Source organism: Vidua macroura, chromosome 3, assembly GCF_024509145.1.
Source record: "Vidua macroura isolate BioBank_ID:100142 chromosome 3, ASM2450914v1, whole genome shotgun sequence".
NCBI classification, from domain to species: Eukaryota; Metazoa; Chordata; class Aves; order Passeriformes; family Viduidae; genus Vidua; species Vidua macroura.
This window is the reverse complement of record NC_071573.1, coordinates 50,286,504-50,303,784: the sequence shown is the minus strand read 5'-3', so window position 1 is coordinate 50,303,784 and position 17,281 is coordinate 50,286,504. Positions and strand designations below refer to the sequence as shown.

The window sequence follows — 17,281 nt, the reverse complement described above, 5'->3', positions numbered from 1 at the left end:
TGGCGCCATTATTTGCCAAGCCAAAATTCCATATATATTGATTTCTGGTGGCATGATGGGTTATAATCTGTGGTGTGAGATGCTTTAAAGGTTATTTTTTGAAGTGCAGGTACTAATTTAAAACAATCTTTCAACATAATATTCATTAAAACAGAGAAAGCTCCGTGAAGTATGTACAAAGTATCAGCTTTTCCAGAAACCAGCCAATTTTGAGCAGCGCATGTTAGATTGCAAGAGGGTGTTGGATGGTGTAAAAGCAGAACTTCATGTCCTGGATGTGAAGGATACTGACCCAGATGTAATCCAAACTCACTTGGAGAAGTGCATGGTATGTATGCAATGTTCATGACTCGTGCTTGGGGGTGCTTCTTTTTCTTGTAGTTCTTGTTGCTTTAAGCTCTCTTCTGAGGAAATTTTGCTTGAAGTCATCTACTACTAGAACCTTTAGCTGGAACTATTGCAGCTCATTGGAAAGTGCTAACAAAGCGCTTGATAACTAAAAACTTCATATTCTTGTAGGACATAAAAGCAGTGGGCTGTCAATCATAGATATGGTGGAACAGCTGAGATTTTATAAACTCCCTTCCCTGGTTCATCCTTATGTTCTGGAGAAGCATCAAAGTCATTAGTATTTGAACAAAACAAATACTAAGACGAAGTACAGATCACAATATTAGCCTTGGAGCAAACACTGTTAAATTATTCATCTTATTATTAAGATAATAAGAAAATAAAAACTAGACTAAAATATTATCAGGGTATTTATCAGAATAAAAAATCATGAGGAGTTTGGAATCTTCTTGCCAGATATTGCTATTAATTCATAAATCAGAATTTAAGTGCAATTTGAAGTTAAGGTCCTCAAAGGAAGCAGAGTCAGAAAACCTGCCTTACAAATTGATCACCAATATACACATTTGTGATTTTAGAAACTCTATAAGACCCTCAGTGAGGTGAAATTGGAAGTTGAAACTGTCATCAAGACAGGAAGGCAAATTGTACAGAAACAACAGACGGATAATCCTAAAGGGATGGATGAACAGCTGACAGCACTGAAATTTCTTTACAATGACTTGGGGGCACAGGTAAGAAAAATAAATAAATGTATGAATATTTGTTTGCATGTTATTTCTCTTCCTTGCTGTTAGATAGTGTTTTAAGTTTGATTCTAAAGCTGATGGCATGTAGGCTAGTTGCTGCATCCAGGAGCAATTAGTTGAAAGATTAGATATTACACATACCTCCCTGGAGGAGAGGTACCCTTGAAGAAAGGAAGGTTCACAGAGTTTTGGTTGCCCTGGCAAAGCTGACCTACCATACATTAAAGTCCTTTAAGATAATTTATTGTCAGATTGTCATGTGAGAAATGTAAGTCAGTCTGAGGTTTTTTGGGTGTCATGATGATATTTTGAATTGTAGTCCATCTAAATGGTTGCTCTCAGTGTGAAATAGAAAATACAGGCAAATCTGTATTTCCCATGAACTGCATTAAATATTGCATAATTTTCTTATTAGTTGAATATTTACTTATCCAAGAGAAGTGTTTAAAAATGGTTAAACCCTTACTGGGCAGGTAGGACTCTCTACCTAAATTAAGATGGAATCCCAAGTGGATTTCTGTCTGTTCAGTGCTCCATGAATTAAGCTGGGGCTAAAGAGTCAGATTTCACTGTTGGAATATCTCGGAATGGGTCCTAGGAAATACTTTGCAGTTGTGAATTTGAGAATATCCAAGAAGCTGTGGATTCTGGAAGGCACGTAGACAAGAGATTAGGAAAAGGTAGAAAGGCAGAGTTAATAACAGTATAATGTTATTATTTTTCTTTCTGAGCAGAGAACAGAGCACAATTTTTTGAAATGTCAATTGATTCTGACTATGATGCTTGGAGTTCTTCTTAAGTCTGTGTTAAAATCTGACCAGACTAATTGTGTAACTGGTGTGAATACAAATTATTTTATTGTGACAAACATCAAATTTAATGTTAATTTTACTGATACATTTTTAAGGGCAGACTAGATTTTCAATGAATTTTTTCTTTACAGCTTACTGCTAGCAGGCCTTACAAATTACTAGGAGGAATTGAATTTTACCAGTGTGAGTGACTAGATTCTACAGTCCTTTGAGTTTCAGCAAAAGGAGCAAAATAAAGTGATAAACGTCAGTTTGGTGATTGCTAGCTATAAATAAATTGGTATAGAGGTTTCTTTATCTTCTTTAGGAGTATCTCAATTTAAAATTATTTGTATATATTGTTTGTTGTATAGTAAGATACAGAAACTTATGAACTTTCCTTTTAGGGTCCTTACTTAGAGCAAGACAGTTTTAAGGTGCAAGGATTTTATATATTTAGGTGGATATTTTAGCTGGCTAGTATTTTGCATTTGCTATCTTTTAAAATCTAATTTTGTTTTCTTTCTTTCCTCTTAATTTTTTTTTTGGTAGGTGACAGAAGGAAAACAAGACCTTGAAAGAGCAACCCAGCTGGCACGCAAAATGAGGAAGGAGTCTGCCTCTCTGTCAGAGTGGCTGGCTACAACTGAAGCTGACCTTGTGCAGAAATCCACTTCAGAGAGCTTGCTTTCTGATCTAGATTCAGAAATTGCCTGGGCCAAAGTAAGCATGCTTACTAAATATGGGTAGAAAAAATTTCTGACATTATGGCAATACTATGTAGAAGTGGCTGTGAATTTAAATCCCTGTAACTTGTTTCTAAATCTCCCACATCCTGAAATTTTAGTAGAGTCAATAGTTCATGTTCAGCACCTTACTGAGTCTGATCTGTTTTATCTCAGGCATTTTGCATGAACCTTAAATGCCAGTGAAATATTTAAGCTATTACTACATATTTTGTACTAATAGGTATTTAAGAGTTACCGTATCTCTTACACGTTTCACAAGTATAATATTCTTAAAATTATCAGCAAATATAATTGTGGACTGGATCAAATATTTTATTCATATATCAAATATTTAGTAGAACAAATTGAAAGTGCATTGAATGAAAAGTGCATTCAATGAAAACTTGATTTTGTAACTTTTCACTGAAACAGCTTTGTCTTCAAAATTGTGACTTTGCAAAATAAGAAGCTACTGTAATTCCTTATTTTCTTTCACTTACAAATTGAATCTTTTAATTGAAACAGGCAAATGTGTTTCTTCAGAGTAATTATATTTTCTCACGCTGTAGAAATTTGGGTATTACTAGGAGTTAGCCATAACTGTCGTTTGATACAGTTCAGCAGTACTGACCTTTCCAGTTTTTGTTTTCTGTCACCTTTTACTTCTGTAAAGGAAGTGTCACCTTTTACTTCTGTAAAGGAATAGGTCTGTCTGCAGTCTTAAAACTTGAAAGCTCACCAAACTGCAAACTCATCTAATGTAACCTGTTCTCAGGCATTTCAATCAGGATTAGTAATTATTACTGCTAGGGTTTTGCTGTGGCAGTATCCCCAAGATTCCTCTCCAAACAAACTTTTGAATCCTTATTGGAAGTATACCATACATTTGTAAGCCATGCAAATAATGACTCTTGTGCTGCACCCCCAGGAGGACAAGTCCTATATACTGCATACTAAGTTGTCCTTTCTGTTTTCAAGTTTTCTAGGGGCAATTTTGAAATGCAGTAACTTGAGTATTTGTTTATGTTTCTATGATAATAAGTTATGGTAAAAGAATAAGGTACTTACTTCATAGATAGTGTGTTCAAGGAGTTCCAGACACTGGCAGTGATTAAGTGCATTTCTCACCACACTGTATACTGACATCAAAGAACTTTCTAAGTTGGCAGGTATCGTCAATAATAATTGGTGATCTCATATGGCAAGAGGTCTGTTTTCCACATGGAAACTGTATACTGATATCCAAGAGATGACCTATTGCTTAATTTGTATGTCAGTATGCATTCTTTCAAAAAAAGGTGTGTTTTTTTTAGATTAAAAAAACTATTTAAAGGCAGAGATGACTTGGAAAAAAGGGTAGAGCTAAAGATACATATATTTATATTTCTGTATATAGATAATATAACAATATGGAGTCTGTATTATGTAGACACTGAATTGAACATCTGCAGTAATGAGTTGTGATGGTTCTCAAAAAAATATTTAGCATCGGCCTACCATGTTTCTCATGGTTGCCAGCTGTAAAAGTACTTTAATTGGAAAAGATACAGAAGAATTTCGAGTGTCTCTTGAAATTTGTTTTGTGCTTTACAATGCAGAAAAAAGGCTTTTAAAAATGGACCTGCAATGTAGTGTGATGCATTTGGTTTACCTACATAGAAAAAGAAATGGTGAAGATGATCTAAGACAACAAAGCAAAAGAGTCTCTAAGTTGTTCAGGACACTTACATGCATTGTGCTCTCACTCTCTTAAAAAATGAGATCACTGTCTACAGACCGTGACTGTAAACAGAAGGCAATTACACTTGGTGTAATTCTTTCCACAAGTGAAGATCACCTACAATATATTTGTTTCCTGTGGAGGTAAAAATCTGCCTCTCCTGTGTTTGGGAGCAGTGCAGTTTTAATGGCTGAACTCGTTTCAGAATGTTCTGAGAGAGCTGGAGAGGAGAAAGGCTGATCTGAAGAGCATCACAGAAAGCTGCACTGCACTCCAGTCTCTGGTGGAAGGGAGTGAGACTGTCCTGGAGGAGAAGCTGTGTGTTCTTAATGCTGGCTGGAGCAGAGTTCGAACCTGGACTGAGGACTGGTGTGACACCTTGTTGGTAAGTTGCATGAATGAGAAATATTCAGTGTAGCTCTCCTTCCACCTCTTTGGAGCGGTTGGGGTTTTCACCTGACTCACTTTACTGTAAAGTGAAGCTTCCATGGTGCCTCATGGACTTCAAAGAATGTGGAATGGATATTTGTTTATGCTGTAGATGGAGAGGTAAGTCATGAGGAAGATGGAAAACTGGGCTGCTGCATGTGCTGCTCTTTATTCAGCCTGAATATTTAGTCTCTGTGCCAGCTCCAACATGAACTTGAGAGCTGGATGATGGCTATTTAATGGACAATGGATAACTTCCTACTGGTGTTCAGCAAAGCACGTGTGACTCTGTTAGCCTATTGCTCTTTTGGACAGACCATAACTGCAAGTGTATGGCAGTAACTTCGAGTATGGCAGCAGCATCTATTTGGATGATTAAATGAAAGCCCAGGCATATTAATACACCTAAAGCTGCTAATTAAGCTAAATGGACATGAAACAGTCTACAACTGATACTAGTATCAGACTGATACTTTTGTATGAATAAGATATTTTGGTGTTGTTTAGCTAGTTATGACAATCAAACCATATCAGGGACTTCAGAAGGTGGAAGTTGTGGAAACAATGTATGCATGGATGGTGAGGCCTGTGCTTTCTGTCCAGTGCTTGTTGCAGGTGATAGTGTTCATTTTGTAATCCAATTCCATGTTAGGAGTAGTCAGGTAGTTTACGTGTAAATGCTGTAAGGATGATCCATAACTAAATACTTCTAGACTATGTTAATATCTGGTGACAAGTATTGTCTATGCTCTCTATCTTAACATCAAGAAACTTAGAGCTTCATGTAGCAAAAGAAGAATTAAACCTTACAAAGCACAATCATAGGCCTTCTCTCTTTTCTCCCTTTCTTTTCTTATTCTAAAAGAGCAAATCTTGTCTATCTTTTTGTTTTGGTGAAAGGCTTAAACAGATTTTTACTTCTCTGAATCTGATACACAAAATAAAATTACATCTGTCTGGAGCACCTAATGTTACAATTTCTGACTGCATGTGAAAGACATAATTAACACGTCTACAATTTTGTTACTTTTCTTAAGAGGAAGGAATACTTTAATGTAATCAGTAAAATATCAAAACTTGATTGCTATAGTTTGTAAGTTTGGCATAATCCCTTTCCAATTAAAAAAAACCCAACAACCACACACGGTGCATACTGTTGTACCCCCTAGTGCTGATAGAAAAAATTGTGAAGTTTTTGGTTGACTGAGATATTTTGAACTGGTTATAGTTTTGTAATATATTGTCTATCTTTAATTGTACAAACTACCTCAACTATTTCTATTTCCCTTTCTGTGAATTAGAAATTACATTATCAAAGGGTCTAGAATGAAAATTGAATTTTTGTAAATAGTATTGAAGATTAAAGGTATGATCTAATTTTCAGTGTTTTGTTCCAAAGTGTGTCCATGACACTATTTTATCGATCTACTTCGTACTCATAAGATTTTGGCAGGGTTGATTTATTTGATGTTTTTTTGAGTTTGTGGGGTTTTTTCTTGTTGTTGTTGGGATTTTTTTGGTGGGATTTTTAGAAATTTCTCATATTCATACATATTTTCATCTTTTTGCAGAATCATCAGGGCCAGCTGGAAATTTTTGATGAAAATGTTGCCCACATAAGTACTTGGTTGTATCAGGCTGAAGCCTTACTGGATGAAATTGAGAAGAAGTCAGCTAGCCAAAAGGAGGAAACTGTGAAGGTAGGAAATGTTGTGTCATCTGTCAAAATATTACCAGTCAACTCATGGATTCTGAGTGATGTCAAATTTGCTTCAATTTGCTTATTTTTAGATGTCTCTCTCCTTGCCTAGGAGATGAACATTTTCATTTTCTTTCACTTCTTAGCGTTTAACATCGGAACTAGATGATGTCAGTCTCCGAGTGGATAATGTCCGTGACCAGGCTGTCATCTTAATGAACGGTCGGGGCGTGTCATGCCGGGAACTTGTTGAACCCAAACTGGCAGAACTCAACCGTAATTTTGAAAAAGTCTCTCAGCACATCAAAAGTGCCAAGGTGAGGATGAATGAGCCCCAGAACTTGCTTGGGAGGTCTGTGCCAAGAAGATGGCAACTGGCTGTAGTGGATAAGTCATTGTTTATTAGAACAGCACTTTGCTGCTTTTGAGTTCCCTTTTAAGTGTAGGTATTTGTATGTGAAAAACAGACTAATTTTTATACCAGCTGCTTTTTTTACCTGAGTAGCAGGTGATGACTTGTGTTTCATGGGAAAATCTACAAACAACTATTCAGAAAATTGCAGATATTGCAGTACATATTTGTGAACTACAAAACAATACCATAAGCTAATGTGACTGGAGATTTTACATTTATTTTGAGAACAAAATACTCAGATTGAAGTTTGAATGTAGAAATTTGAACACACTTAGTACTTATTACCAAGTTCTCTCAGATAATATATCTCTTAAATTTTTGATTTCTACTGATATCTAATGGTCATCTACTGATATACCTGTTCATAGGGGATTGTATGGGACAGTTCAGACTAAATGTTCAGCTTGACTAAGGTTTTATTTTGCTTTGCAGATGCTTGTTGGACAAGAACGACTTCCTGTCATGTCAGAGCCCCGTGAAGCTAGAATGGTTTTTCTAGACCTGGACAAATTTGAGAGTGACATACAGAATATGTTAAAAGTTGTGGAAAAGCATTTGGAGTTGAGTGGGGAAGATGAAAAGGTTTGTGAGCAATGGAACAAATAAATAATTAAATAAATAACTTCCTATTTTGTCCCCATGTTGCATTGCTCCAGACTTTGAGGGGGAATTCTGATGAAATGTCTTAAGGGTAGAAAAGGAAGGGAACTATTAGATTGTTGGATACCCTGCACAATTTTCCAATACTTTTCCCATAGCTATTGCCTCTTGGCTGCTGGCCTGAGTGTAATTAATCATACTTGAGTTCATATTTTCATCACAATTTTATAGAATACAAGTAGTGAACTGTGATTTTTGTTCATCTATCTTCTATCTCCTACTCAAAGTAGCTCTTTGTAAGAAATCCCGCCTGTATTTGAATGATGTTTGAATGAGGTTCAAATTTAAACTGGTATGATAAAATGAATCACAGTGCATAGGCAGGGTCAGAGGATGCTTGAGGTAAGGTGCAAGTAAGAATCTTGTAATGTGGCTCTATCTTGGAAGTCCAAACAAAAGAAGCTTTGAACAAAATTTATCTTCTAGATTCTTATCTAGACTCTGCTATTCACCCATATAAAACTGCCACAGTTTTCTTAGCATCTTGTCCACTATGGCCTTGTTGCCTACAAAATCAGGTAAATTCCTGTCAGGCCACTCTATCTGCCTTCCTTTTAAGCAGCTCAAATACTATAAAATGAGCTGGAAAGCTGGATATAAGTCTATGGAAAATGCCATGTATATTACAGAACACAAATTTTAAACTATTTCTACAGAAGGTCCTATTGTTATAGAACATAACCTTCCTTTTATACTGTTTTTATATTTATTGAATTTTTATTTTTGTGCTGTTCTGCTCTGAGCTTGCTTATTGTTGTCAAGGAATGTCTAGAATAGAAATGGAGGTAAAGTCATAATACCCTATTGATGTGAATGCATACTGCTGGCTCATTAAACTCCTTTCGGTACATCTCTTTATAAAGTTTATGGAAAGTTTATGGATTTTATGATTTTGTAGTTGTTGAGGAGAATCTCTGCTTGAATTTGTTTGGCTCTCATTTGCATTATGAGACAAAAGTTTGGTACAATTGCTGTTAATATCTGAGCAGCTAATGTTTCTAAAATTAATTTCTGTAGATAATAGAGATTTGTGTAATTTTAGCTGGATCAACAAAGAGCTCAGATTGAAGAAGTTCTACAGAGAGGAGGGCAGTTGCTCCAGCAGCCCATGGAGGACCATAGGAGAGAAAAGATCCGCTTACAGTTGTTGCTTCTGCAGAAAAAGTACAACAGTTTGCAGGTACAGTTATGGTAGTGACTACAGCTCATTTATCAATTTTCCCTTTGGTATCCCACTTACAACCATATTTTATAACTTATGACTCTTTCAGCATATGTGATTCTCTGGGGAAGAGTTAAATGTATGTGCACACAATCTGAGTCTCTGAATCTTTGCAATTCCAAAATACTATTTTCTGATTTCTAGGTTTTGGGGGAGTAGTTTTGATTTTTAAAGTCCTTTTCACAGCCTCACAGAGGGCCACCCTGTGTATTGACCCAAATAGGTGGGTGCACAGAGTTGGGCATTTGCTTCACCTGTATTTGCTGGCCCTTCAACAGAGGTTTATCTCCACCACCAGGCTGTGTGAAGAGTGACTATGTATACACATGTACACAAACATACCAACCTCTCAGCATAAGCCATTTGTGTGATTGAGCCTGCTCCCAAATTCCTCTTCCTTCCTATAGAGGGTATTAGCAGTAATTGCAGACTGCAGCATGTTGTGGTGCTTGCATACACATGCTGTGTTAAATATGGCTTTGTCTAGAACAAAGATGCTCCTTTTAGCTCACCTTTTTGAATCATGCTGGAGTAGGCAAGCTGAGGTGTAGTTCAATGATGCAGGGCAAGACTGTCAGGAGGGCTTTCATTACATGAAATTACTATTGCTATTACAAAAATAAATTAATAGTATTGCATATTTTGGAATTTGCTGCTTCAAATGAATCCCTCAAGTATTTTTGTTTTTCAAATAAATAAGACCTATTCTGTTCACTACTTCCCTCTTTTTACACCATATTTTCCTAATACACTGGATTGTAGGAGTGCAGGTCATTTCAAAGGAGTCAGGCGGTGGAACTCTCTCCAGTGTTTTCCCAGTATAAGAAGGAACATGATAGTCTAATGAAGTGGCTGAATGAGGCTGAGGACCGTCTGTCAGGGCTGCAAGGTGTGGAGGATGAACAAAAACTACAGGTAAATGAGGCTTCTGTTTCTCAGAGCAAAGAGTTAATGGTGTGTATGAACTTTGGAGATTCATACACTAGAGTTTAATCTAGTCTAGTGATCTTCTTTGGACATCTCTGTGGAAAAAAGTGTTTCAAAATGACAGCATTCATTTGTTGTTAGGAAATTATCAACATATGCTAGTTTGGAATTTCTACATGGTCATAATAGGTCCAAAAGATCTTATCCTTCAGACCCAAATCTTAGACTGTGATCTGGGCAGTGGGCCTGATTCAGGAAAGTTTGTCTTGCCAGTCTTGATCCATGAGGATTACACTTAACCCTTTTTAAAACCCTTAACTCAAACAGCCAGATGTAATCAGTTTGGTGCAGGTATGATAAAAGCCTTGTTTAAGGCTTAAATCTAGTGCCTTTGCATCCTGTGGTCAGAGTATTGTAACTACTCTGCTGTCTTTTCCTGACTCAAGTGCTTAGAGAGAGATAACTGTCCTCATGTAATGGATATTACTGTATGCAGTGAATATTAACAAAACAGACAAAGGCTGAGGTATTTCTGATAATGCGTGTGTGGGTCTTGACAAACAATTTTGCAACTGATATGATGTCAGGGTCTGATAAAACTGACTGCCCAGAAAGTCGTATGTCTTAATTGTTGAGGATACAGGTATTTTTTGATTGCTTTTGTTGTGGCTTTGTGGATATTTTTTGTTGGTGTTTTTTAAATCTCTTTTATTTCTCCTCTCCATCCTTAAAAACACTTGGTTTTGTGATAATTACATTAATATTTTAGACAATAACAGTGAAGAACCTTGTGAAGCACTAAGTAATGTCTTGAACAAGCTTGAGGGCTAGGTCATCTGTCAAGGACATTTCAATTTCTGCATATAGGGGTTCGTAATTAACATCTATAAATCTTTTTGACTGCTTTGTAACTTTTAAACCCAGAACCAATAAACCTGGAAGCAGGGGTAACATGCTCTGGCTCCCTGTGAGACTTGCACCACAAAATCATATGTGGTACTATTTGTTCACAGCTAGTGCTGTGTGGCTTCAGGTGCAGGTGATAGATGTCTGCTGTCCTTTGTCACACAGGCAAAATTCAATATCAACTTTAAGATCTGCTGCTCTTTAGAAAGACTTTTTCACATTATAAGGTTTCCATGTTGGGTCTCCAGCAGTCTCTTCTGGTGACATAAGCCTGGGGACCTGACTGATGCCACGGAATTTTTGTGAAGGGAATGGGGATCCATGTGTATTTAAAGTAAAATAACATTATTCAGTTTTTCTGTTTGACCATCAGATGCACTGAATGAATCAATTACTGGACAGAAATGGAAAAATGGTGCACCTGCATGGCTCTTTGCTAATGGGTGCAGTCCAGTCATGCCTCAGATGGGTCCTCCTTGTCACCATTAGTCTTACTGCAGCTTGAATTATCTTCTCTAAGGAAGATACTTTGTTTCCTGTAAAGCCCATTTCTTAAAGGGATATACTGCAGCTAATCCTGCTACTGCTAGATCCATTCCTGGATAAGTGAATCTGGTTGCTGAATGCAGAATGTCATGTCAGTATGGATTACTGTAGCAATTAGAATAGGCTGTTTATGGAGAAATATTATCCTTGCTCAGGTCAGCTAGATTGTCAGAAAAGGACAACAGAAGTTTTCATTACTGGTGTGAAACTTAGAAATTCAAACTGCTGCCTTTACTTCCTCTGCCTGTGTATTTCTGATATTTGAGTGCTAAGACAGCTTGTTTCAAGTGGCCTTATTTTACTTTTATGGCTTGTTCTTTCACTGGCTCTACTAATCGATCTTGAACACTGAAAATGGTGTGAGACCATAACGTTGCTAAAGGGAGAAATAGTCTTCCTAAATATCATCTTTTTAGATAATCACTGTTGCTCCAGAATTTTCTTGAAGCCACCAGACTTGAAAATTGCAGTGCTTGTTGCTCATCACAGCTGAGGACTGAGAAGCACTAAATTAATTCTTGACCTGCTGGTGTGCAGGTGGCTTAAGCACTCACCTTGATGTAAAGCTGTAGTGAGAATAAGACAAACTGCTGTATGATGTGAGCAAAACAGGGGGGGAAAGGAAGATTTCAGCTGCTGAGCTGAGGAGTAGACTTCAATTGAGCTTTTATGAAATACATTATTTATGCTTTTGTAAGCAAGTGTGGAGGAGAGGACTTATTTTTGGTGCTTGAAGGTCATATCTATATATTGATTTGCTGGAAGTAGCTGGATCATAAATATTCCTCATCATTTATGCTTCTAGGGATTATGGAGTTAAAATATCTTTGAAATATTGGTAACCCTTCTGCATCATAGGTATTTTTGAGTAAGCCTTGTTTTGCCACTGATCCCTTAGCAAGAAAAGTTTGCACTGAAAGTTTGCATCTCCTAGAGGTCCTTCTTTTCTAGCAGTGCTTTAGTATTTATTTAAATTGGACTATTCTGTCGGAGTTCAAAACGAGGGAAAGGAAATAATTAAACCTTAAATTGCAGAGGTAATTCGTTGCCTAAATTCCTGAGAGATTTTTCCAGGTTCTAGGAAATTGTTTTGAAGTGAAAATGGTAATTTTTCAGATGGTGAATATTGGTAATTTTGGAGCTGCAGTGAATATGCAGTTGAAGGCACAGTGCATTTTTTCCTATAAACCGAAGCAGACATTGTCTTGAAGGCTCTTGAAGTATTAATTCTGTAATTAAGAAAATGTATTTGTTTTTATAGTATGCTTTTTATAGAAAAAGTTCTGTATTACTTAAATATGAACAATTGTTTGCTGACTGCATTAATTAAATGGACATGAGCTTTGGGAAACCTTTTTTTAGAAAACTGGTTCTGAAATATCTTGAGATTTAAAAACTGGCTTATATAGTTAAATATCCAAGGAGGTAAATTATTTAATTTTATGTTAATGTCTAGGGCAGTAGTTTCCAAAATCCACTGGAAAGCAAGTCAGAAAATCTTACCAAGTCAAATCATTGGTAGATTTTGTTTCAAAATATATTTAAGTGTAAAAGGGGAGAGGGGAAAAAAAATCTGAAACTGAATTCTGAATTGCAAGTTAAACTGTATGCTGAGTATAGGAGGGAATAAATTTTTATTTGGCCTCCAAATTAAAAGCATTTTTAGCCATTCTTATTGAGTGGCCATATTTATAGAATGTTCGGTAATAACCAAGTATTCTCTTTATTCCCCCAATACTTTGTTTTTGCTAGTATTTAAAGAGCGAGCAAATTCATTAAGCTTGCTCTATCAACACTGAAATTAAAGTAGAAAAGGACTATTAAGTCATCCAGTCAGATTTCCTCTTAAATAACCTTAGCTTGACCTTTTATTTATATATGCTTAAGAAAAATTGTGGGAGGACTGAAGCACTGCTCCAGTAAAGACAGAGAGATCTTTTAACCTGGAAAAGAGAGGACTCTGGGGAGATTTTTATAGCAGCCTCCCAGTACCTACAGGAAAGCTGGAGGGGACTTTTTACAAAGGTATGGAGGAATAAAACAAGGGACAACGGATTTAATCTGTAAGAGAGTAGTTTTAGATTAGACATTAGGAAGGAATTCTTCACTGTGAGGGTGGTGAGGCGCTGGAACAGGCTGCCCAGAGAAGCTGTGGATTCCCTATTCCTGGAAGTGTTCTACTATGGGTTTGATGAGGCTTTGTGCAACCTGATGTAGTGGAAGTGGTCCCTGCCCATGGCAGGGGGCTTGGAATGAGTTGATATTTAAGGTCCCTTTCCAACCTAAACCATTTGGATTCTGTGAAGAGGTTGCTTACCTGAGGTTTTTTTTTTTTTTTTCTTAATTAAAAAAAAAAAAAACAAAAAAACACAAAAACAACAAAAAAACCCCCACAAAACCACAAACCCCAAAAAATCCCCCAAAAACCCAAAACAAACAAAAAAAACCCCCAACACCAAAAAGCAGATCCAAGCAACCAAAACCAACTTCTGTGTTATTTAGGTATTTATCAGGTAACTGTGAGAAAGTTACATAAAACCTCACTTCTGCTTTTTAGCATATTACGCTGCATTTTAGAAGCTTCTAGTCTGCAATGCAAGGTAGAGAACAGCTGAACAATTAAAACTCTGCTGTACTGAAGCACTAATGTGTTTATAGCACTTAGATATGTTCACCTTTAAGAATGAGGGTTGTGAGAGGCGGAAGCATCATCTCAGTGATGGGAGGCAGCTGGAGGAGATTGGCAAGGAGGTATACTCTGGAGCAGCAGCATCAGGAGCAATTCACTGCTTAGCAGAAGAGAGTAATCTAGCCCAGGATGGTGTTACTGGGAAAGCAGAAACTTTCAGAACATGTCAATGCACAAGTACAGAACAAGTTTGCTGTGTGCCAGCACATGCTGTTTTAAATCTTGTGCAAGTTTTTTCTAATGAGAGACAAAGCAGTGTGTGGGAAGTGGAAACTTAGTAAAGCCCAGTGACCTATTCATGTGGGTGAAGTCTTGATTCTGAAGTCTTGTCACCTGTGTGAGAATGGGACTTCTGGAATGGTTGGGAGTTAGAGAAAACACCTTGTGAAGATGTTGCAGATGGCTGTGCTGTAGAAGGCATCCTGGTGTTTTTTCTTACCTTGATATGTTTCATGTTGTTAGGGAAAACATACTTTGAGTTGCACAGGCTGTCTGATTTCTTAGGAACTGGGACACTCTCCTTCCACAGGAAATTGTACCACTATCTGAGCCTTGGGCTTTTGCTTTGAATTTCATTGATGGAAGCTGATAAAATATATGTAGAGCCTCAAGAAAATGCATTTGGGGAGCATCAGGGACCAAGATGCTGGGTTTGTAGCTAAAGCATGTGGAGTAAGCCTTGTTTTTAACTGTGGTGCTTGCTTGCTGTACTGAATCAAAAGCAGTACTGAGTAATTTGTGATGCTTTTCTATAATTCTTGTTTTTAGTAGACTTATGCTGCTATGTTTATGGATGCTATACATCCTGTTTCTTTGGTGTGCAATGAATGACTGAGAGCAAATCGTATTTAGTGGTAAAGGTCTTGTGGAAGAAAAGCTGTGTCCCCAGTTTCAGAACAGGATGACTATTTACTTTACAAAACAAAAACAAAAAAACAAACTAACACAAAACAAAGAAGATCCTTAGAAACATGTGATCCTTAGTGTTTGTGAAGTCCTGAATCATGAATATGTGAACATATCTTTTCTGCTGCAGGCCTTGCTTCATTTGCACTACATGTGCTGGTTATGTTAGGTTCCTGTTAATTTGAGTGACATATTTGAAATTCTCAGAAACATGTGAAGGAAGAAGATACAGACAGGTGCTTGCAAGCCACTTGGTTAGTGGGGCTTTAATATTTTATTGGTTGTCAGCTGTGCTAGAGATTTTCATGTGTGCACCCAGCCCAGACAAATTGCAAAGTAAAATTCACTGGCTGAAATTGCTATGAGCATACATTTATTCTTCACATTTTGGAGTGTTCTTAGCTGTTACTAAATCCCACAGTCCTGTGCCTCTGTCTTGCTTGATTCGCTTATCAAGTACAACATGGTGTTTTAACATTGCTTAAGTTCTTCAATATTTGGAAGTGGGCTTTCTTTTATTTGATAATTTGAAAAACTGGGATGTTTTCAGAGATGGTAATGGAATCCTATTTGACAAGAAACATTTTCTGCTAAAAAATGTTTTCGGTCAGTCTGCTTTACCTGCCTCTGCTAATTTTTTGCCAGACGTGGCAGAGGGATAGCTTCCTGTAGTAATCTTCCCAATGTTTCAGATCCAGCCCACTATTTGTGAGGCAAGAAAAAGCTGCATTAAATTACTGTTCTTACTCTCTTATCTGCTAACATGGTACTTGGCTAGATAGCCTAGCCTTGCAGCCAGAGCAGAAAACAATTGGCAAGGTCTGGAGGAGTTACTGTCTTTTATTACTGCAAAATATTGGAGTACTGGTGGAGCACTAATTTATTTTTTAAAAATGTTTAGAAAATGTGGGTGGGGATGGTGATGCTTATTGAAAAGAATGTAAAAGGGGAATAAGTGTGTTTCAGTGACTTGGTATCTTGGTGATGAAGGAAACAGAGTGGGTTGTAACACTAGATACAGGCTCAGTCAAGAAGTGTTATTTCTGGAAATGGTAAGGATCAAGTTAAGAGACACTTAAAGTGGTACCCTTCCCATTGCTTGGAGTTTTAATCAAGAATATTACAGAGTCATTTTGAGGCATGATATCAACTGTTTTCTAACTTTTAAAATAAATAAACTATCCTGTGCAGGACTTGCAGCTTTCTGAATTCATATAATCTTGCTAGAAAAGCCTTTGTTTTCTCTTCTAATGTACAAAAATAATTTTTCTGAGTGTACTTTATTGATTTGGGATTTTTTCATAAAATTGATTGTTGTTTGAAATAAAAAAAGAATTTTCATGTTTTTAGGCAATCCCTGTCCAGCAGAGGTTAAAAGGCCAATTTGCTACAGGAGTTAGGACCTTGCCTTTCTCAGCTGAGTACTTGGTTGAAATCAACAAAGTTTTGCTGGCCATGGCTGATGTTGAACTGCTGCTGAATGCACCAGAGCTGAATACTGGCATCTATGAGGATTTTTCAGCTCAGGAAGATGCACTGAAGGTACTGCCTAAGCATTACATTCAGAGTGGAGAAAGGGAAACAGCAGAAGAAAGGCCGCCACCTTTACAACTCTGTTACTACATCTATGATTTTGCTTTGTATATGCAATATATGCAATATGCACTGAAAACTAAAAAATGACAGTTCTGTTGGCTATTTTTTTTTCTATGCATAATCTGGATAGAAAGTATAGCAGCATGAAAACTGAGTGGGAGGTTGAGGGAACAAGATTTAATTTATCGTAGACACTTGTATTTTTCATCATACTCTACATAACACTTAGAGAAATGGTAAAGCCAATCTCCTTACATTCCTGCTTGATAACCTTAATACAGCTGCTGTTCTTAGGTCGTGTGAAAACAATTGCTCAAATAGGAGCAGGAGAAAGGGTGATTCTTGACTTTTTATGAACCTGTGTGTGAGGCCACAAGATGATGGTACCTGTTCTGATACAGCAATATTTTTTCAGCAATATTTTTTCAGTTTTTAAGCTCCCCTTCTTATAGTCAGCCAGTGGATTTACCTGTGTGATTAATAGTGAAGAAATAGTTGAGGACCTCACCTATTTCAAAAGGAGACGAAGAAATTATGCTTGAAAATACTGAATCCTGCTGTCAAATATGAGCTGAGTGTGGAGAAGTCTGAGCCCTGCTTAATTCTTAGCATACAAAAGAGTGTGAAATAGATTGCCTCAGAAAACATCCATTGGAGTTGGGAATTACACATAGCATGGTGCAGTGTAGGTGTACCTCTCTGGATTGGGAATCACAGCAGGGTCCATGTGTCATAGCTGAGGTGTAGTCGGGCTCTGCCTCTCACCAAGAGCTAGATTAGCTGTTTCTGCAGCTGCTATGTAGGTCCTTTAAAATATTTCAGAATTTCAGTCCACTTTTCTGACATGCTTTTCTTTCTGCTATGTACATGCTTCCATTTCTCATGTTTTGGGTTTTTTATATATTTTATAAAAGCAGAAATGGGAATGGTGCCAGCCTTTGGCAAAG

The 17,281-nt window shown here is 37.1% G+C and overlaps 1 protein-coding gene across 1 annotated transcript in view; it reads left to right on the top strand.

Annotated features, from left to right (window-relative positions):
* The window catches only part of UTRN (utrophin), a 340,746-nt gene that overhangs the window by 117,068 nt on the left and 206,397 nt on the right, over window positions 1–17,281 (top strand). The window contains exons 32-41 of the mRNA XM_053972321.1: window positions 155–328; window positions 930–1,085; window positions 2,444–2,614; window positions 4,545–4,724; window positions 6,340–6,468; window positions 6,614–6,784; window positions 7,315–7,464; window positions 8,585–8,722; window positions 9,527–9,679; window positions 16,089–16,280. Of these exons, the coding sequence (XP_053828296.1) occupies window positions 155–328; window positions 930–1,085; window positions 2,444–2,614; window positions 4,545–4,724; window positions 6,340–6,468; window positions 6,614–6,784; window positions 7,315–7,464; window positions 8,585–8,722; window positions 9,527–9,679; window positions 16,089–16,280 (1,614 nt within the window). The remainder of the gene's footprint in view (window positions 1–154; window positions 329–929; window positions 1,086–2,443; window positions 2,615–4,544; window positions 4,725–6,339; window positions 6,469–6,613; window positions 6,785–7,314; window positions 7,465–8,584; window positions 8,723–9,526; window positions 9,680–16,088; window positions 16,281–17,281) is intronic.